Source organism: Scomber japonicus, chromosome 5, assembly GCF_027409825.1.
Source record: "Scomber japonicus isolate fScoJap1 chromosome 5, fScoJap1.pri, whole genome shotgun sequence".
Lineage (NCBI taxonomy): Eukaryota > Metazoa > Chordata > Actinopteri > Scombriformes > Scombridae > Scomber > Scomber japonicus.
The window spans coordinates 25,712,673-25,730,816 of record NC_070582.1 but is presented as its reverse complement, the minus strand read 5'-3'; the positions used below and the strand labels follow the sequence as shown (position 1 = coordinate 25,730,816).

Below are 18,144 nucleotides of genomic sequence, written 5' to 3'. Positions count from 1 at the left end.
TCCTGTTTGTTTCATGTCACTGATACATTTGACGAGGGATTTCATATTGCAGCTCTTTTTAAAAAGCCATTACAGGGTCAATAGTTGTTTTAGAGGAACTTCATGTTGCATTTCCTGCATTTCAATGACAACATGTAAAAAAAAAAAAGAAAAGTGTTTTAAAGTACTTAACACCCTCAGTGACTTGTCTGCTATTTGAGTGCAGCCTTGCGTTAAATGCTGTTATACTGTTGCTGTATATAGCTGCACGTAGCACTGGTGTGTGTTATTAACACAGAGTTGATAGTAGGCTGGCCTGTGGTATAGCAGAGCTTCTCAGAACAGGAAATGAAAATGCAGGAGAGGGAAATGACACCAAATCCAACAGTAACCGAGCACTGTGACACAGTATCGCAGACAATAACTACAGCCTCAACATTTAAACATCAAAACGCCCCACATGCATAGGGATGTGATGCAATCTTTTTGTCAGGACGGCTGGCATGGCCACTGGCACAGACACAACAGCCACGGTCGTAGAATATTTCATATTATGCTTGATAACCACAGGGAAGCAGCCTCTTCCTCTCAGAAGTTGACGGCTAAATGAGGAGAACAATCAGTCTCATATTTCCACACTACTCATTCGTTAATACATTCACAGTGTTTCCGGTTCACTGATGATATTTTGTATAATTGTTTATTTCAAAGTGAAGCTTCAAAGTTCTGTCACATATTTGCATCTATATTCCAAGAATAATATAAGTCAGAATATGTTGAGAACAATTGAAGGATATATTTTCACATGAACATGAGTTTCCAATGATGGAAAACACACAGCATCAGAGCATTTTAAAACCAAGTGTAAACAGTCTCTTAATAACTTCCCAGGGCTGACAGAAGTCAAATGTTACAATATTTCACAAAAAAAAATCAAAGATTAGAAAAAAGGCCATATCTCCATTCACCAACCCTGCTGTTTTTCTTCTTCTTTCCTTCTTAATCCAATAATCTTCTCATGACCCCATGTAATGTGTTACTTTATAACATATGTCTTGTGAATTGGTAAAAACTAGCTCCACCATGGCCACCTACAGCAGTATGGGGAACATTCATGTGCAGAACATGTACTTTCACTTTTGATACTGTAATGGTGTGTTTTCACAGTAGTGGTTGTGTGTGGTGTCACTACTTCTACCACAACCCAAAAAGACACAAATAAAGGCCACTAATCTGAATGTTTTGTGCTGTGCCAACCAACACAAAGTAAAGCTTTGTATGTTAAATTTCAAACACTTCAAACTAATTGAGTAGAAATCCAATAGCTGAAACAAAGACACTCAAACACTGAATTGATCGAATGCCTCGGTTGGCTACTAGAATTGGACTGCTTGGGACACGCAATGGCTTAATGTCCAAAATATGAAGAGATCACCAAACTTTCAACATGACAAAGTTGAGACTTTCAAATCAGGTCAACATCATCAGTCAAATAATGTGTTGCTACGGCTGAAATGCTAGGAGCATTTAACCATGAAGCATGATAGCATGATCAGAACCACAGATTATTGTGGCATAGCTCATTGCTCTTCCCCTCACACACCATGCCGACAGTGTGAGTGATCTGAACCTGAGATACTTATAATCAGCACACAACAGCAGACACCACAGGCTCCCACAGGGGAGGTCGCAAAGGCACGGTCTCAGCTGCTCAGGCGTTCGACATCTGTTCAGCCTTTGCAGAAAATAACCCCTCACACACACACACACGCGAGTAATAAATGAGAGATACGTGCACACACACACACACACATTTCATCCCTTGTAACTCTACCCATACTATGTTAGAGTGACCCAGAGATGAACTAGTTCAGAGAATTTACTTGTGTTGAAAGCTCGGGGCATAAATAAATGCTGACAGTTTCTCTATCAGAAGCTGCAGAGTCAGAGCAACAAGACAGCAGGTAGTTCAGCTCTTTCAGGGCATAAATATGTGACACAGGGGGTTTAATGCACACAGCAGAGTAAACATGTGGAAAAACTACCAGCAGACATGCACATACCTTCTGATCTGCACTCCCTTCTTCATTCCTGTGTTCACTTTCTGTTGTAGTCCCACTGTCCTCATTCTCCGTGGAGCTTTCTGTACCAGTCCTGCCTGTGTGTGGAGGTGAATGATCCTCACTCTGTTCTGTGCTTCCGTCCCCCATATCTCCATTCACCAGCCCAGCAGTCTCTATCCTCACACTTTCATCGTTCCCCTCCTGTTTGTCCTCCTTCTCCTTGTCCTGCTCCATCTGCGCTAGCACCCCATTAGCTGCCGGTTTGTAGTCATCCTGCTGCTCGTCCGGTGCTGAGCTCAAATCCTCAGTTGAACGTTTCTCCTGTGTCCTGCCAGAGTCCGTCTGCCTCTGGTAGCCACGGTGAGTGGGGCTACAGTTGGATGACTTGCTGATCTGTTTGAGTGGTGAGCTGTCTCTCTTGTTTTCTGTGTTGCTGGAGGAACAGAGTAAAAAGGAAAGGAGGAAGTCGATCAGCACAGCAGGAGCACAGAAAGAGTTTACTGTCAGTCTTCAGAAAGATAAAAAAAGAGAGGAAGAGGGCAGGAAAAAAAGACCAGAGTCCGTTCAGTACCTGGTAGTACTGGCAAGCTGGTTGCTCGGAGAGTGTAAGGCTCGACTGTAAGCAGAGAGCTTTTACATGTGAGTGTGAGGGTTAAAAATAAAACTGGAGATGCACAAACTTCCTTCTGCCTTAAGAGGCTGGTGCAGTACAGAGGACGTGTGTGTGTGTGTGTGTGTGTGTGTGTGTGTGTGTGTGTGTGTGTGTGTGTGTGTGTGTGTGTGTGTGTGTGTGTGTGTGTGTGTGTGTGCGCACAGCAGAAGAGGAATGGAGGTACAGTAACGAGGAGGACAGGAGGAGTACAACACTACTCCCCAGAGATAGATGCTGTCCTACTTACACACACACACACACACACACACACACACACACACACACACACACACACACACACACACACACGAAGAGAAGCTGTGTTATATCTTGAAAATTTAGAAATCTGGGTCTTTTTCATCCTCTGCTTGAACATGAATGAAACGGAAAACCAGATTGCACAAGACAAGTTGAAATACAGCACAAGACTGGAAGCTAGATTAATAGAAAAAACACACATACACACATACACACACACACAATGTCACCATTCAGCTGCTCTACATCCTGTACCCGGCAGCCAGTCCAGCTGTTTCCCTCTGCTGGACCCTCCGAGCCTCCAGTCTAACGGCACGCGGCAACCTACAGTAGCTACAGTATCTCTGTACAGTTCTGCTGAAGCCTCAATTCTTTTTGTAAAGCTGATCACAAATCTATGCAAAACAGTGAGCGCTTAGAACGTCACCATTTCTGGCAGAAAAGAAATAAGAGATAACTTATCTGTAATCTAACCTTTACTGATTTACAAAACGTCAGCCAAGCAGGTGATTTTTATACTGAGCGACATTCACTGTTGCACTCCATTTTGCTGTCCGGTAGAAACAGGAAATGTGTATAAATAGAGGAACAACAACAGGCTGGTGAAACACTCTACAGATGAATCACTTCTGGGCTGTGGGCCACCTGAGGTGTACAACTGAAACAATATCATGTTTCCCTCACAAAGGTAGACTGAAGAATAGTAACATAAGTAGCTGGTTTATAGATATTTAAGACTCTTTTCAGACAAAAACACACACACACACACAGGCACATACACACGCACAAAACGTCACTTTGTGATGTGTAGGTGCATGCGGCAGTTCCTCTTTGCATATAAATAGCACGGTAAATGTTCCAGCACATGACAGTGTTTTAAAACAGCCTCTGCAGGCTGAGACAGACAAGAATTAAGACCAGCTTCACTTGCCATGTGGCAGTCTAGGTGCCTTTAAGGCAGCCAAGTGCCATGTGAACCAGATTAGTATATTAGCAGGCTAATTCAGTTGCAGGCCTTTCTCTTCGGTTCCAGGGCCACTAGAGGGCTAATCCCCACAGCCCAGCAGAGTGTGAATGAAGGAGAGAAACCCAATACTTCTGATTGACCTCATTTCACACTACAAAATGTGACAACAACACCTGGAATTCTGGTTGGATACAGGAATCCAGACTAGAGAAGGTACCAGGCAGAATGTGAGGCTTTGTGCTGAAGCTTGAGACTGAGTGAAATTTTAGTGGCCTACTACTGCAGACTGAATATTTTCGGGATCTACTGTATGAGCAGTCAGGACAAGGGCACCATTGTTGTGCCTCTCACCACCATCAGTGCGCCTCCACTCACATAGGCAAGGCTGCAGCTACCATCAAAATTTAGTTTACTTGTGATTTTTTTTAAAAGATGTAAAGCATATGAACTGTTTTGTTGTATAGTTTATGTAAAAGCACAACCAAAAGTGATAAGATCAAAGTACAGACATTAAAGATAAGAAAAGAAGAGTTGGTTGAGGAGCTCCTACCTCATTCTCCTGGGTTTCATCTCACCACACTGACTCCTGTCCCACAACTGAATGAGGAGCTGTGTTTCTCCTCGCTCGTACAAATCTCCTTTCATCCCCTCGCTAACGCTTGGCTTGTGAAGCACGGGCTAATCTCTGCTTGCGCTGTCTAAAGCTCTCGTCTGAACTACTATCAATGAGTCAGGCCTAAGGTACTAAATCAAAGTACTTCTGCTTTTCCTCCTTGAAATAACTGATGTAGGAAACATTAGGAAAGAAAGGTTTTCCATTTCTGCGTTGTTGAAGCGTCAGTGTGATTACAACACCCTGAATGAAGTCGCTTTATTACAAAAGCCATTAAGTGACGTGGATGGAGTTATTCAAGCAGAACCAATCTATCACGGCAAAAACTGCAATGCTGGCCGCAGACCGTGCCATAATATTATGAATCAGCAAAATTTCTCAAGTGAAAGCACTATTCAAGAGCCACTTTTATATAATAATATTACAGGATAGATTGGCATCAAATGAAATAAGCAGTTCCTAACACAAATCTAATCCACCTCTTCTTTAAAGAATATTCTCTCAAATGACTTTCTCTATTATTGTGAACTTTAGACAAACCACACACCAACAGAGAGTAAAAATGCTCCTACCTGTTCTCCTCAAAACGGCTGATGAGGTCAGAGACTTTGGAGTTTTTCTCTCTGGCTCTCTCCCTGTTCATAGCCCCTCTTCCTCCCCCTCCTCCTCCTCCTCCACCTCCCTCTTCCATGCCCAGTCTAAGTGGTGGTTTCTGGAAGCGGCTCAGCGGGGATGAGAGCTCTGTCACCGGGCTTTGGAGGTGTGCTGGCTTTGGAGGCACTGGAGAGAAGACAAAAGTAAAAAGAAAAAAAAAACATGAGTGATTCTTGGTTAAATACAAATGATTACCTTGTTTTTTTCTCTTCTTTGTCACTAGTCAGCTGCAATGTCAGTTTTGATCTCAAGATGGCAGTATGAGCCATTCCAATTGACACCACATGCATGACAGTGACCTGTATGAAACATCCCAAATGTGAGAAACGTTTCACTTTCCCTCATCATGTCATGTGTTGGGAATTGAATATACTGCATGATTACAGCAACAGAGAGAATTCAGCTCTGTTTCAGGTCTAATCTGTGTGAAATGATTTACTCAGCTCAAATAAAAGAGGAACGTGGCTCAGGGTTCACTGATCCCAGGCCGACTTATGTAACTTTATTCCTGTTTTCACTGTTCCCCTGCAGTGGCCTGATCACGCGTGCTGCTGTAGTGTTTTGTGGAAAATTACACAGTGAGATGCTTTTAACATAAAAGTCATATTGCGACTGAACAATGAATGTCAGTATTTCCTCACTGAGTCCACTGTTCATCTGAATGGTAGATTGATATGCAGTAACAATTGTGTCTTCTGGCACTCCCACCATGCAGTGTTTGGCCGAATGTGTTGTGAGCTGTCATTATGTGGGCCTACCTTGTGGTTTAGTCGGCAGCCGAGGCCCGCTGCTGAAACCTCTTCCATTGACCCCTCTGCTGCTCTTCTCACTCTTCCCACCGCTCGCCCGAATCAGACACTCCTGCACACTGGGCCTGTTACTGTGCTCACGTGACGAACTACTGCCTAGAGCTGAAGGACACAAAGACAAAGAGAGAAAGTGCGGCCATTAAAACGAGAACAATTCAACCTCTTTTTTTTTCACAGTGAAATCAGTGATGATAGCGATTACAGCAGAATGATGCTGATAAAAGATAACATTATGTCATTTGTTTATTCTCCATCATAGGATGAAGGCCAGTATAGAGGTGACAGGAAATTAAGATAAAGCGATGACATGCAGTAAAGGTCCCCCAGCTGCACTTGAACCAGATACATTTTCACAGTCAGCATCTTAAGCCACTCGATTCTGAAAATCTGTCTCCCTGTCTGCAATGATTTAGCACTTGCAAACAATGTTAAAATAAATATTTTGCAGTTCTTATGGGTCCTAGCTACAGCAAGTCCGCTTATTTTGGGTGAACTATTTAATTACAAGACAGCATTTCCTTCTTGCTGCACTATGTCTGCAACGAATTAAACAATTTGCATGACACATGTTGTATCTTTAGAAACAGTCAGCTTCTACAGGGATTACCAATAGGGTTGATTCTGTAAAGCAGCCAACTACAGTATGATACATCATCTGTGTGAAGAGCAAAGCATAAACAATCAATTAAAAGAGCAAAGTAATGCTAATAAATATCATAATACAAATTGACGCAAGCAGCATGTTTGACATAATTCAAATATGAGTTGGCAAAAGGCTGAATGGAGCAGAACAGTTTCTGAGTTTAAATGTCTGCCTGTGAAACTAGAGCAGTATTGGTGCCTGTGTCTTCATCAGTCATTCTTTGTCTTCATTTTATTTTCAAAAGCTTTATTCAGATTTCAAGGCCTTAAGGATCACTGTGGCTTTCTAAAGACATAGTTGCCCTCACACTTTATAAGCCTCAGTATATCTCATACAGGGAGACATAATTCCTCCCATTAGTGCAAATACATTTATACTAAGCAGCTGAAGGCTAAATATTTGAGTTTCAGATAGTTCAGTTGATTATTAAGCTAATTATGCAGTTGATGATCAGCGGCAGCGACTCTTTACTCAACCAGCTGGCCACAGATGGGACAGCATCAGTGTTTAGAAAGAGCAGACTGGCTGATTTAATGGAGTGACAGACACAGACTGGCGGTGTTTACAGTAGCTTCGATGTACCTCTCTCTCTGACCTCACAGTCACACGTAGATGCACAAACACAGACATGTGACACATGGATACGTAGACATGCAGACTAGTACGGCTGTAAGTCCATATATGGAACTAAATTTCAGAGGGGGCTGTAGGCGTCTCATTAGTTTACAAGCAATTAGTCCATTAGTTTCCATTTAAGGTGGTCACTTAAATGGGTGTGTGTGATTTAACAGGAGGCACTGATGTATAGGTTGAGTGCAGAAATCAATGTAGCTTTGCGCTTGGCTAACTTGGATGAACACTGTTTGTATGGTCCATTCCCAAAGTAGTAAAGTTAAATTCAAAGCATACAGACTACAGACCTTCAGACTACTTGTGTCTACTCTGTTTTCACCTCATAGAATGTCCACAGTACCATATCACAGAAGATTCAGTACCAGTCAAACATTTAGACACATACTCCCATTCCCTTGAATGAGAAGGTGTGTTCAAACTTTTGACTGGTACTGTAAGTCAGGTCCTTCTCTGTTCATTGGTAAAATGGAAAGAGGAATTTTCCATCCATGTGATATAAATTATTGAGAGGAGATCTTAATTTCTTGATAGACTCTGTCTCTTCTGTCCAAAAATAGACCAAGCTGAAAGTATCTGTACTTCCAGGAGGGAACATCGAGTTAGCTAACTCTATCTTGGAAAAATGATCATCCACCCTACTTGACAAATTCATAAAAACAAGCATTAATTAAATTTTTGGCCACATGGTGGCAACGCAACAAGCTGTAAACACAACACTGACTTTTTTACCCTCTAAAATTGATATGGCAAACATGTTAGCAAACAATTATCCATTCAACAGAAACAGGACAACATTAGCATTCATTTGTAGCAGTGCTTCTGGCCACCTGACAAATTTGAGTCCAATATTCACTCTTCCACTAATTCCTGAGGGGAAACATCTGGCCTTTTAGCCACTAAATGCTCCTCTATGTTCACCAGCTCAGTCACAAATTTTGCCTGTCTCCCTTTGAATGCTATACCAGAAAGTAAAATGCTTCCTGCTTTGAGAGTTTGTCACCTTTCACATTACAACTAATCCTTTGACCCACTGTAAACATAAAAATACTAAGTGCAGTTTTAACTATAATGCCCTATGTATACACTTTATGTGTGGTGTACACTTCCAGATGCAGCTTGTTTACAAAAAATATGTTACTATATGCCTAAATGGAGCCCCATATTTATTTAGTCCACAGTAATCTTTCTCTTACCAATCCTGAAACAGAAAGAGAAAAAATACCACAGAATCATATAGTCACAGTTTCTATTTTTACAGCCTGACTGTAATTAAAGACAACAGCTCAAGCAACCGTGGAAACTGTCCCACGCTGTGTTTGGGAGAGCAGACTTTTTAAACAGGGCCCCAAAATTACCAATCAATTTTGAAGGCGGCCTCAGGAATTCCTCTTGATTACGTGCTTGGTTTCCCCTCTTGGCCACATTAAGAGATCATAAGAAAACATCCAGCAATAAGTTATGTACCATTTTATACATATATGGCCCAAAATGAAGTCTCTGCCTAGAGATTGCACTCCACATATGGTATTTATCCTGGAAGATTGCAGGGGGGTCCTGCTCTCCACAGCCTGACTCTGTCTGCCAGGGCTGTTATTAACTGTGTCAAACACCAGTCCCTCAGTGGTAAATCACCTCTGTGCTGTACACTTTCACTTGAACCAGAATAAGTTATGCAGGTACTTTAAGTGTCATTGTTCAAGATAAGGAGTTTCAGATAGAAGAAAAGATTTAATCACAATGTATGTCTTGCAGTACAAAGATATTTCACTTAAGGCCTGCATGAAACAAACACTGTGGATTGTGTAGAACAAGATTTTGAGTTAAGATCACATCATACTGTAGCTCCTATCTAAACTATTAGAGCGATGAAGCGCAGCCTGTTGCAGTAAAAATAGGATGATCTCTACTTCCTTTCTCAGAACAGGGGTTCTTTGCAGGAACTGCTGCTTCTGGTAACATACTCATTATGGCATCCTCTCATTAAAACAGGCTTGGCACAAGTGACAGACCACCGTGTGCAGTAAATTAGTAGCAGCCAGCCACCACCCTGCAGAAACACTTTGATTCTCCTCCCCCATCTGCGTGACAGGGAAGGAGCCCTGTTATCTGGATCTGAGACTTGTTGATGTGGATCATTTAAACAAAAGAGGACCTTCAGCTGGACAAGGAGCGTGATCCATATCAAATCACAGTTTTAAAGCTACAAAGCTATTCTATGTGATACCAGTGAATATATTTATAACCTATGCTTTTAATGTACATGCGAGATCTGCTATGCTATGCACAGAAACTGAAACTTTATTGAAGTGCTCCTGCGTCAAGTCAGACTGACTCGACCTTTGTCCTTGTCCTTGTTGAAGGATGGTGGGCCTTGCTGCCATGGCAACAAGCCTGCTACCATCTAAAGATGCACAATTTATTTCACTACTGACTGGAGTGAGCCTGAAGGCATCATGCTTCTATCTCAATATATCCAAAATGCTCTTATAAAGGTCAACTGTCCTTGCGAGTGAAGACTTGTGCAAAATATTGGTTTGACAAGCATCCAGCCACTACGCTCAACTAAAAATATAAACAGCATCTTCTGTTACTGTGTGAGTGTATCATTGAGAAAGAACAATGTCATCAATTCTCTAAATGTGTTCAGACTAAATGCTGCTCAGTTCATCTAATTATTCAAAAAGAATCAGTAGAGAGGATCTACTTTTTCTGTACCTGAGCTCAGTGTGAGGTCTGCCACCCCACAGCAAGAGAGGCATGCATTTACTGAAAGTTAGAAAAAGAGGTTGGAGGAATGTATCACTCTGCCACAAATATCTCTCTCTGCAACAAAAAAACAAACAGTGTCCGAAAATAGTGAATCATCCCAACTACTGCTTCAGATAGTTCGGCTCCAGGGACGGCAAAGCTTGTTGACATGTTGATGAAACGTTTTGGTCCTGAGTGAAATATCTTGACAAAGCACGGAATACATTGAAATGATATTTTGTACACACATTCATTCCCTAATAATTGTGAAACCTCTCTGTCTACATAATTTAACTCTTTTGGCCCATTTGAAGGAATGAACTGATTAACTTTAGGGAACAATTTTATTATTCCAGGACCCAAATGTTAATTAATGAATTACTAATAATTCATGTGCACAAATCAAGAATGATGTGCAGAAAAAATAACAGGTTGAATAAAATTATTACAACTCATCTTGGAGGGGGGGAGGGGTCTGTCTGTACTACATTTCATGGTAATCTATCCAATAGTTGTTGAAATCACTTCACTCATGGTGGGACTACAGAAAAAGTCAGATAACCAAGGTCATTAGGATAAATCCTCTGGGGACTGTGAATGTCTTTACTACATTTCATGGGAATCCATTCAGTGGTGACCTTGTCTCTACTCTTGTTTGCTATGTGCTTTTTCACTATTGAATGTCACATATACTAAAAAACTCCCCCAAAAAACAGAACAATGAAAACAATTTCTGCAGTAAAATTGGAGATACTTAGCCATGCATACACTTGAAGTGTATGCATGGCTTTGCAGGTGGCCAGGTGTGCCAGCTCCTAATCTCCACTCACCCTCTCAGTCGAACACTATTAAGTGAACGTTCAGGACATTTCTGTCGTGGGCTCATGACTTCACCATCTTACCTGACAGCAGGCCAGCCTGACTTGTCTTTTGTGAGTGCCTCGTCTCACCCTTTTTGTCCTACCTCTGTCAAAATGTGTCCTGGGATACTCCTGTGTGAAAGCTCCAGGTGAGAAACAAAGGGCACTCCTGTCTGTTTGGTTAACGTGTCCACGCCCTGCCAGCTGCATAAGAAGCCAGGCTCCGGAGGATCCGAAACAGCTAAAAACTGAGGCTTTGTCTTTGGCCCCAACAGACGCAAGACTCAGATCACACAGAATGTCTGAAAGGGCTTTTTTTTACCAATTCTGCTTCTTCTTAATAAATGGGCTGGCATATTTAAGAGCGTGTGGGTGGTTTCAAGTCAGTCCGCACACAGATAGAGCAATGACAAATCTCAGTAAAAACAAGAAAAGAAGATGGATAGAAGAAATCATAAACAAAGCTGAAATAAACAGCCACATTCTGAATATCTTATCAAAAGTCCTTCACATGTCAGTTTGTCATAAATCAGCTTTGGATTTTGGACACATAACAACCCGAATAATAACCCTAACCTCTGCCAGTTTCAGAGTGCAAACACTGCAACATTTTTACAATGTCACAAATCAACAGATCAAAAAGCAGGCATGAGCATGAGTTTGCTGTAGTTGTCCTTTAAGTGTGATCAGGTGGTGTTGGCTGCTGATCAGCCAAAATCTAATAAGAAGTGAAAGAAGTCAACACTTGCAAGTGAGAAGGATTGAAATGGGAGAGTAGAAATAAAATACTAAGTTTAAAATCCCAGTGAATGAACTCACCCTGTGCTCAAGACAGCCAGGAAAGTAGTTGTGGAATATATTCTCAGCGAGGGACCATGCTGTGTGTGTGAGACTGTGTGTGTCCCAGAAGAGTACTAAGTTTGGGTTCAATGCTATATTCCCAGGCAGATACTGCTACTAAGTGACTCAGACTCAAAGAGAAGTAGAAGACTCCTCCCCCACTCTTGCTCACACCCACACGATTTAAGTGGCTTTTAAAAAGCAGAAACCACACAAACTAAGGCGTGCGCACACACACACACACGCGTACATACAGCACCAGGGACAGTTGACTAGAGCAAGCTACACACTCCTGCATGGACCATGCTTCTCTATTGATTGTTCACATGTAGCAGAACAGCACAACAGCACAACAGCAGTAAATCAACTGGGGACAATGAAATCTGGGATTTATGGCATGTTAAATTCAGCAGTTGCATAGTTCTACATCCTGATTAAATTGTTCTACAGCTTCCTCGCACTTGATGTTATCTGTTTTACTCTCATCATCATAAATTAATCAAACAAATGAAGCCTGTTGCAGAGAGTGTTGGTGTGAAACAAGATCACTAGTAGAGGACACACTCACTTACATAATAGTCACTTCTCCTCTCGTTCTGTTTACCCCTCGCATTAGTTAGTCTGATCAATGATTAACAAACACCACAGTAAAGTAGCCTGGAGTGCTATGTACCAGTTCTCTCATCCACATACTAAATTCTAAATGAAGCACAAAGTCCCTAATCTATTATTTTAAACCACCATCCCATCAACTTCTCCCCCTCAGGCCGATTTCTTGTGCAAATATTTAAAGCCGTAAAAGCAAGACAACCGAGAAAGAGCAACTGACACAAATATGGGAAAATTGATGATCTCAAAAGAAATATGTGTCTGGTAAAATTCATAAACACCATGTAGGCTTAAAACTGAAGTAACTTTTCTGAAAATGAAACAAAAACAACATTTATAAACCTGAACGAAATTACCTTTTGCAGAAGTCAACACAGGGAACCATAGCCCAGGCTTCTCCATGTTCTGTATCTCTGTTATGTGCAGATCGACTACTTTCTCTTTGTCATACTCACATAGAGAGGTATTACATTATATATCAACCTTGACATATCACATGGTCACAGAAAAAAAAACCCCACACCCTAAACGAAAACAGGAAGCCTTCATTTAAGTCTTACTAACTTAATACATCAGACATAAATCGCTTGTAGCATTTCGTTATTTTTAAGTATGAGAAAGGTGTGTGTGCTTGCGTTGCATATGTGTCAACAGCTCTCTGCTTGCTGATTGAAAGGTGTTACGTGTTAGCAGAGCAGGATTAGAAGGAATGATAGGCATTATTTTTCTTATGCCAGTAAACCAGTCTGACTTGTAGACATTCCACTTATTAAATTCCCTTTACTTAAAAGCACATGACTGCTGTAGCACAGTTTAGGTAAGTGCAAGATTCCTTTCATATCACAAAAGTTAACCAAACATATGTATTAAGCGCACATGCTGAATGACTGTGCATTGATGGCCTCAGCTGCTATCTCACGCTCACATCTCAGCGGTGCTGAGAAGGACTTGCTGAAAACCTCTGCAGCCTTGTTGTTGGCTGGTGTTTCATACAGATAAAACCAACTAGTGTCATCAAAGAGGCTGATGATGACATTCAACCTCTGACCACTACACCAGGGTGCACAGAACTTCCTTTGTCATCGGTGACACCTTTACAAGCAAGAAACCACATTAGTGAATTAGATTAAGGCAGGAAATGCATGTTCCAGTACGTTGCTGGTCAGTTATCCAAATTTAGAATTGCTGTGTGCATATTTTTTGTGACACTAAATTCAGATGAATTTCACCATCAAAGTGGTCTGCTTTGCTGTGAAAGTAAATATTTTCTTGTCTAACATATGTATCACAGACATGTGCACATATAAAAATATCTGCCATGTTAAACTGGTTCTTGCACCTAAATTAAGGAAACCTGGTTTCTCATTTACATGAAGTTCAAGAAAGTGGGTTACTACAGAGCAATGAGAATAAGCTGGTAATTGAAGCACTTTTTTGGATATATTAATGTTTCACTGTTAGGTTGTCTGCTTTGATGTGTGGTTTTGTCACAAGATATTTGCACTTTCAGCGTATCAGCTGTCAAATACAGGAGATGTTGGTATCTACAGGATCTTGACAGTTAAATATTTTCTTAGCATTGTGGGCAAAGTACTTCAAGAGGTAGATGCATAACTGCTGCTCCTCACCGTTATATAGTAACACATGTAAATAAATAAACTGACACCCACATAAAACCTAGTTTCTAACCGTTTCTGGTGCCCTACATTGCTCAGTGAGATTAGGGGGTGAGTACAGTTTCACGTCTGGCTTACCCTGGTACATGAAGCATTCATTGTGTCCATCATGCTGGCACACACAGTGTGAGTGTGTGTGTTAGTGAGACAGAGCGACAGACAGGGTGACAGATAACCATGACCACCCGGCATGGAGGATTAGCCGTTTCTGTTCAACTACCCAGACTTTCTTCAGATTAACCCTGCCTCATCCTCTAATCCAAGGGCCAGTGTGAGATTAGAACCCCAGTCTGCTCTGCCCAGGAGGTACAGAGACGAAAAAACGTGGCGAGGCAATGAGGGTAAAGAGAGATGGGTAAAGGAGAAGCACAGAATTAGGCACAGTAGTACAATTTCTCAGGGTACGGATGATGAGAACGAGGCAAAAGGTGAGAAAAAAGCTCAGAGAGTGCGAATGAAAAAGAGGATGAAACAGACGGGAAGAAAGAACAGGGAGGGCATGATGAAAACAGACGAGTGCAGAGAAGACAGACAGATGAAAAGCCAGATGGAAACGAGGTGAAAGGATAGAGGGATTTAGAGCAGCGAATAAGAAGAAAAGAAAATGAGAAAAAATGAAAAATAGGAAGACAGCAGGAGCAGGAGGAAAGCACCCATTCATCACACCGATGCAGACTGCAAGACACACACACACACACACACACACACACACACACACACACACACACACACACACACACACACACACACACACACAGTTTGTTATAAAAATAGAGCAGAGGCCAGCAGCTTCCTTCACGCCCCTGCATAGCTGTGAGCTGCAGGGAGGAGTGTTCATACTGGCCTTCACAGCATCATCTTGAATGCACCATCTCCTCTCTCTGTATATCAACCTCTCCTCAAAGTTCATCTCACTGAAGGGAAATTCACTTACAAGAGGTAGAAGAACCTGCTAAATTTGGCAAAGTTTAGAAAGAACTGAAAGGCCACATATACTTAAAACGCCTGTTGCTATATCGATTTCAAATGCATATACACGCAGGTCTTCTGAGGTGGTGACTGACAAGTTACGAAGCTTTGCATCTAAATACAGCTACCTACCACACATCACATAATGAGGAGCAAATAAAGAATTGATCAAAAAAAGGCTGCATCAACATCAGTAAAAATACAGACAGGAAACCACAAGAAGTAACTCCTCACACCTACATACAAGTGAGATGTAAATACCCATACACCTTTTGAACTGACCACACAGACTCTTTTGCGAGGTACGTTTTTGCAGAAGTGGTGCATGTAAGACAAAGCAGCAAATAAGATGTGGGGCAGATGGCTGTGAGGTGAGTGAAGGTAATGCTGCCTACCTCTGGAGTGTTCGATTTTCACCGCCACACATGTGTCCTCGTCAGCGTTCTTGGACTGGAAACAGCCAGTTTTACTTTTCTTCTCTGCAACAACAAATCAAAAGGTTCACTGTAAAAGGATGCACTGACATACTTATTGTAGATATTTAAATACATGAACGCCATTTGAGGCAGGGAACTTCAAGCCATTCCCATGTTTTATTTAAGAATGGCACCAACTCACTTGTACAGAGAGAGGGGATGAAAATGAACATGGAGGAATGAGAGGAAAGAGGAAGCATGGTATAACATTTTCTGATTTTCCAACTCTGCATTGGAGACAAGATGCTGGACATGCATGTGGTTGGAGAGACTAAAAAGCTACAAGAGATCTGGAGCACTAGTAGCTGCATTTATCATGATCAGGAGTAGACTTGTGTTTGTTTTGAGAATGAAAAGGGATATGCCAGCCCTCGGAGATAGAAACCCTAATTAGTCTGTCTGTGATATGTAGGGCATCGTCTGTGGGGAGAGCTAACAGTCTTTCAACACAGCCATTTAATATGCACATAAAAGATTAAAGAGAAAATAGCAACGGTGGTAAATGCAATGATGGGCTCACATGAGTATTACTCACACACACATATATTACACAATTAAAAAGACACACACATACAAAGACACACACACACACAGATGTTCTAACAGCCAGATCAAATATTGGGTATCAAAGCTGCAGGATGATTAACGTCAATGTTGACATGCAGCAACATGTGCGAGTGACACGCAGCATAATATAGCAGTTAGACAAATTAAACTCAAAATGACTTCATTCAACTTTTTTTCTCTCTCTAGCAATGCATTGACAATGGCTGCTCCATTATCTTTCATAAAACTTCTAGACTGATTTCTGGAGCAAAGTGATATCAATCCATGTTTTCTAACATGCCGATACGATTGACTGATATAGGTTTATCACACATACTGCATAGATAACACCTGTATATTGATATATGCAAGAATCTTTAATTTCTTAATTAAAGATTTATAGTTTTGTGTTATGTATTTTTTAAACTCTCTTTACAGTTCAACATATTTTATCTCACATTTATTATTCAATGCTTATGTTGATGCATTATGACTTTTTTTGGGGCATTACCTCCATCAATTGCCAGTCAGCGGAATAATGTGAAAGTGGTGGCAGGAAAATGTATTGGGGGATATGATCTTGAAAACATTGCTTCATCACGCTTCTAGTGGTTAAAGACTCCACAGGGTACTGCTACATTTGTTATTCAGCTGTAAAATATCTTTACTCATGACAAATCTTTATTACCAAATGTGTGTTTGTTATATGTTTCAATGCGAAATAAATACCTCAAAATGAATTCATCATTTTTGCAGATTGTCTGTGAACCACTGTGTCCCTCCATTAAATGTAGTACTTAGCATAGTGTCAGTTAGGATATAACAACACATCAGTGCTGAAGAGAGGACGACATAATGGAGCGTGGATAATGCCATGTAAGAGGAAAGTGGACAAACTCAGTGTGGTGCCGTGCTAACAGTCAAAGGGAGGTACAAATGACTATGTGTGTTTATGTGTGTGTATGTGTGCATGTAAAGGAGGGGGGGGGGTGTAATATCCTGGCGCAGGGATTAAAGGAGGGCTTTCTCCACCCACCATCTGGACTCCTCATGACAGGCCTCCTGCTGTCCACACACACACACACACACACACACACACACACACACACACACACACACACACACACACACACACACACACACACACACACACACACACACACACTATATATATAAGTTGAACCCCAATCTGCTATATAAGTTTCCTATTCAGAATATAACACATGTAAGCTGCTTATCAAAAGCATTCATACATATCAGACATTTACCCATAGAGACAACCCACTAACTGCAACCTTCCCAGCAGACTTGTGGCCATGTGACCAGAGTCGTCATTATGCCTATTGTTTCCTCAAGTGGGGGAGGTGTCACTCTAAACACACACACACACACACACACACACACACACACACACACACACACACACACACACACACACACACACAGACAAATAAAGGCAATGACACACAACCTGCCAGAATGTCAGGTATGTCAACTCCTGATATGAAACTATCTCCATAAGAGTCATAAAACTTGAATGAATGCATTCTTAAAATGTGGGGATGACGAGACCTGGCTTCACTAGCTATGATAGGGGAGAGTTTACTGGTCCAGCTACTGGCCTGACTTTAAACTTCCTCTTCCTTTCTGTCAGTTTCCTGTTTTTCATATTCAATAATCTTAGCAGAATGACCACAGGCAGCACGTGAACATATGCAGCTGCTAAGTGAACACTGCTGACTGGTCAGGCAGGATTTGGGAAGTGATGTAAAGCACGTGTCAGAATTGAGTCTGAATTCTCAGAGTGAAACCTTCCTTTTAATTTGAGAAGTGATAATAACAAGCTGGTGGAAATGCCAGAAAACATGGCTCAAACTGTTTTACCCAAGAACTGAGAGAGAAATTGGGGAATTAAGAAAGTTGTGTTTATCTGAACTTATTATGTTATCTTACCATTAATTACAGTACAACACAATCTGCACAAGTGAAGGCGGATATACAGTAGGATTGATGCAATATGCAGACACAAAATCTTGCATCAAACTCCTGAATGTCTTTGAGCTTTAGCATCATGAATTAAACACGCATCACAGATGGCAAACTGTAGCAAATCCTCCAATGATGGCAGTCGAAGAAAATAACAATCACA

General features: G+C 41.3%; 1 protein-coding gene across 3 annotated transcripts in view; it reads right to left on the bottom strand.

Annotated features, from left to right (window-relative positions):
- The window catches only part of fgd4a (FYVE, RhoGEF and PH domain containing 4a), a 47,814-nt gene that overhangs the window by 5,558 nt on the left and 24,112 nt on the right, over positions 1-18,144 (bottom strand). Inside the window, exons 2-5 of one of the 3 annotated variants that reach the window (XM_053318532.1) lie at positions 15,369-15,452; positions 5,945-6,097; positions 5,105-5,312; positions 2,043-2,475 (exon numbers count right to left, since the gene is read on the bottom strand). In XM_053318532.1, the coding sequence (XP_053174507.1) occupies positions 2,043-2,475; positions 5,105-5,312; positions 5,945-6,097; positions 15,369-15,452 (878 nt within the window). Of the gene's footprint in view, positions 1-2,042; positions 2,476-5,104; positions 5,313-5,944; positions 6,098-11,698; positions 11,825-12,684; positions 12,811-15,368; positions 15,453-18,144 lie in introns of those variants that run through there. The other 2 variants (XM_053318533.1, XM_053318534.1) reach the window with 2 other exon arrangements.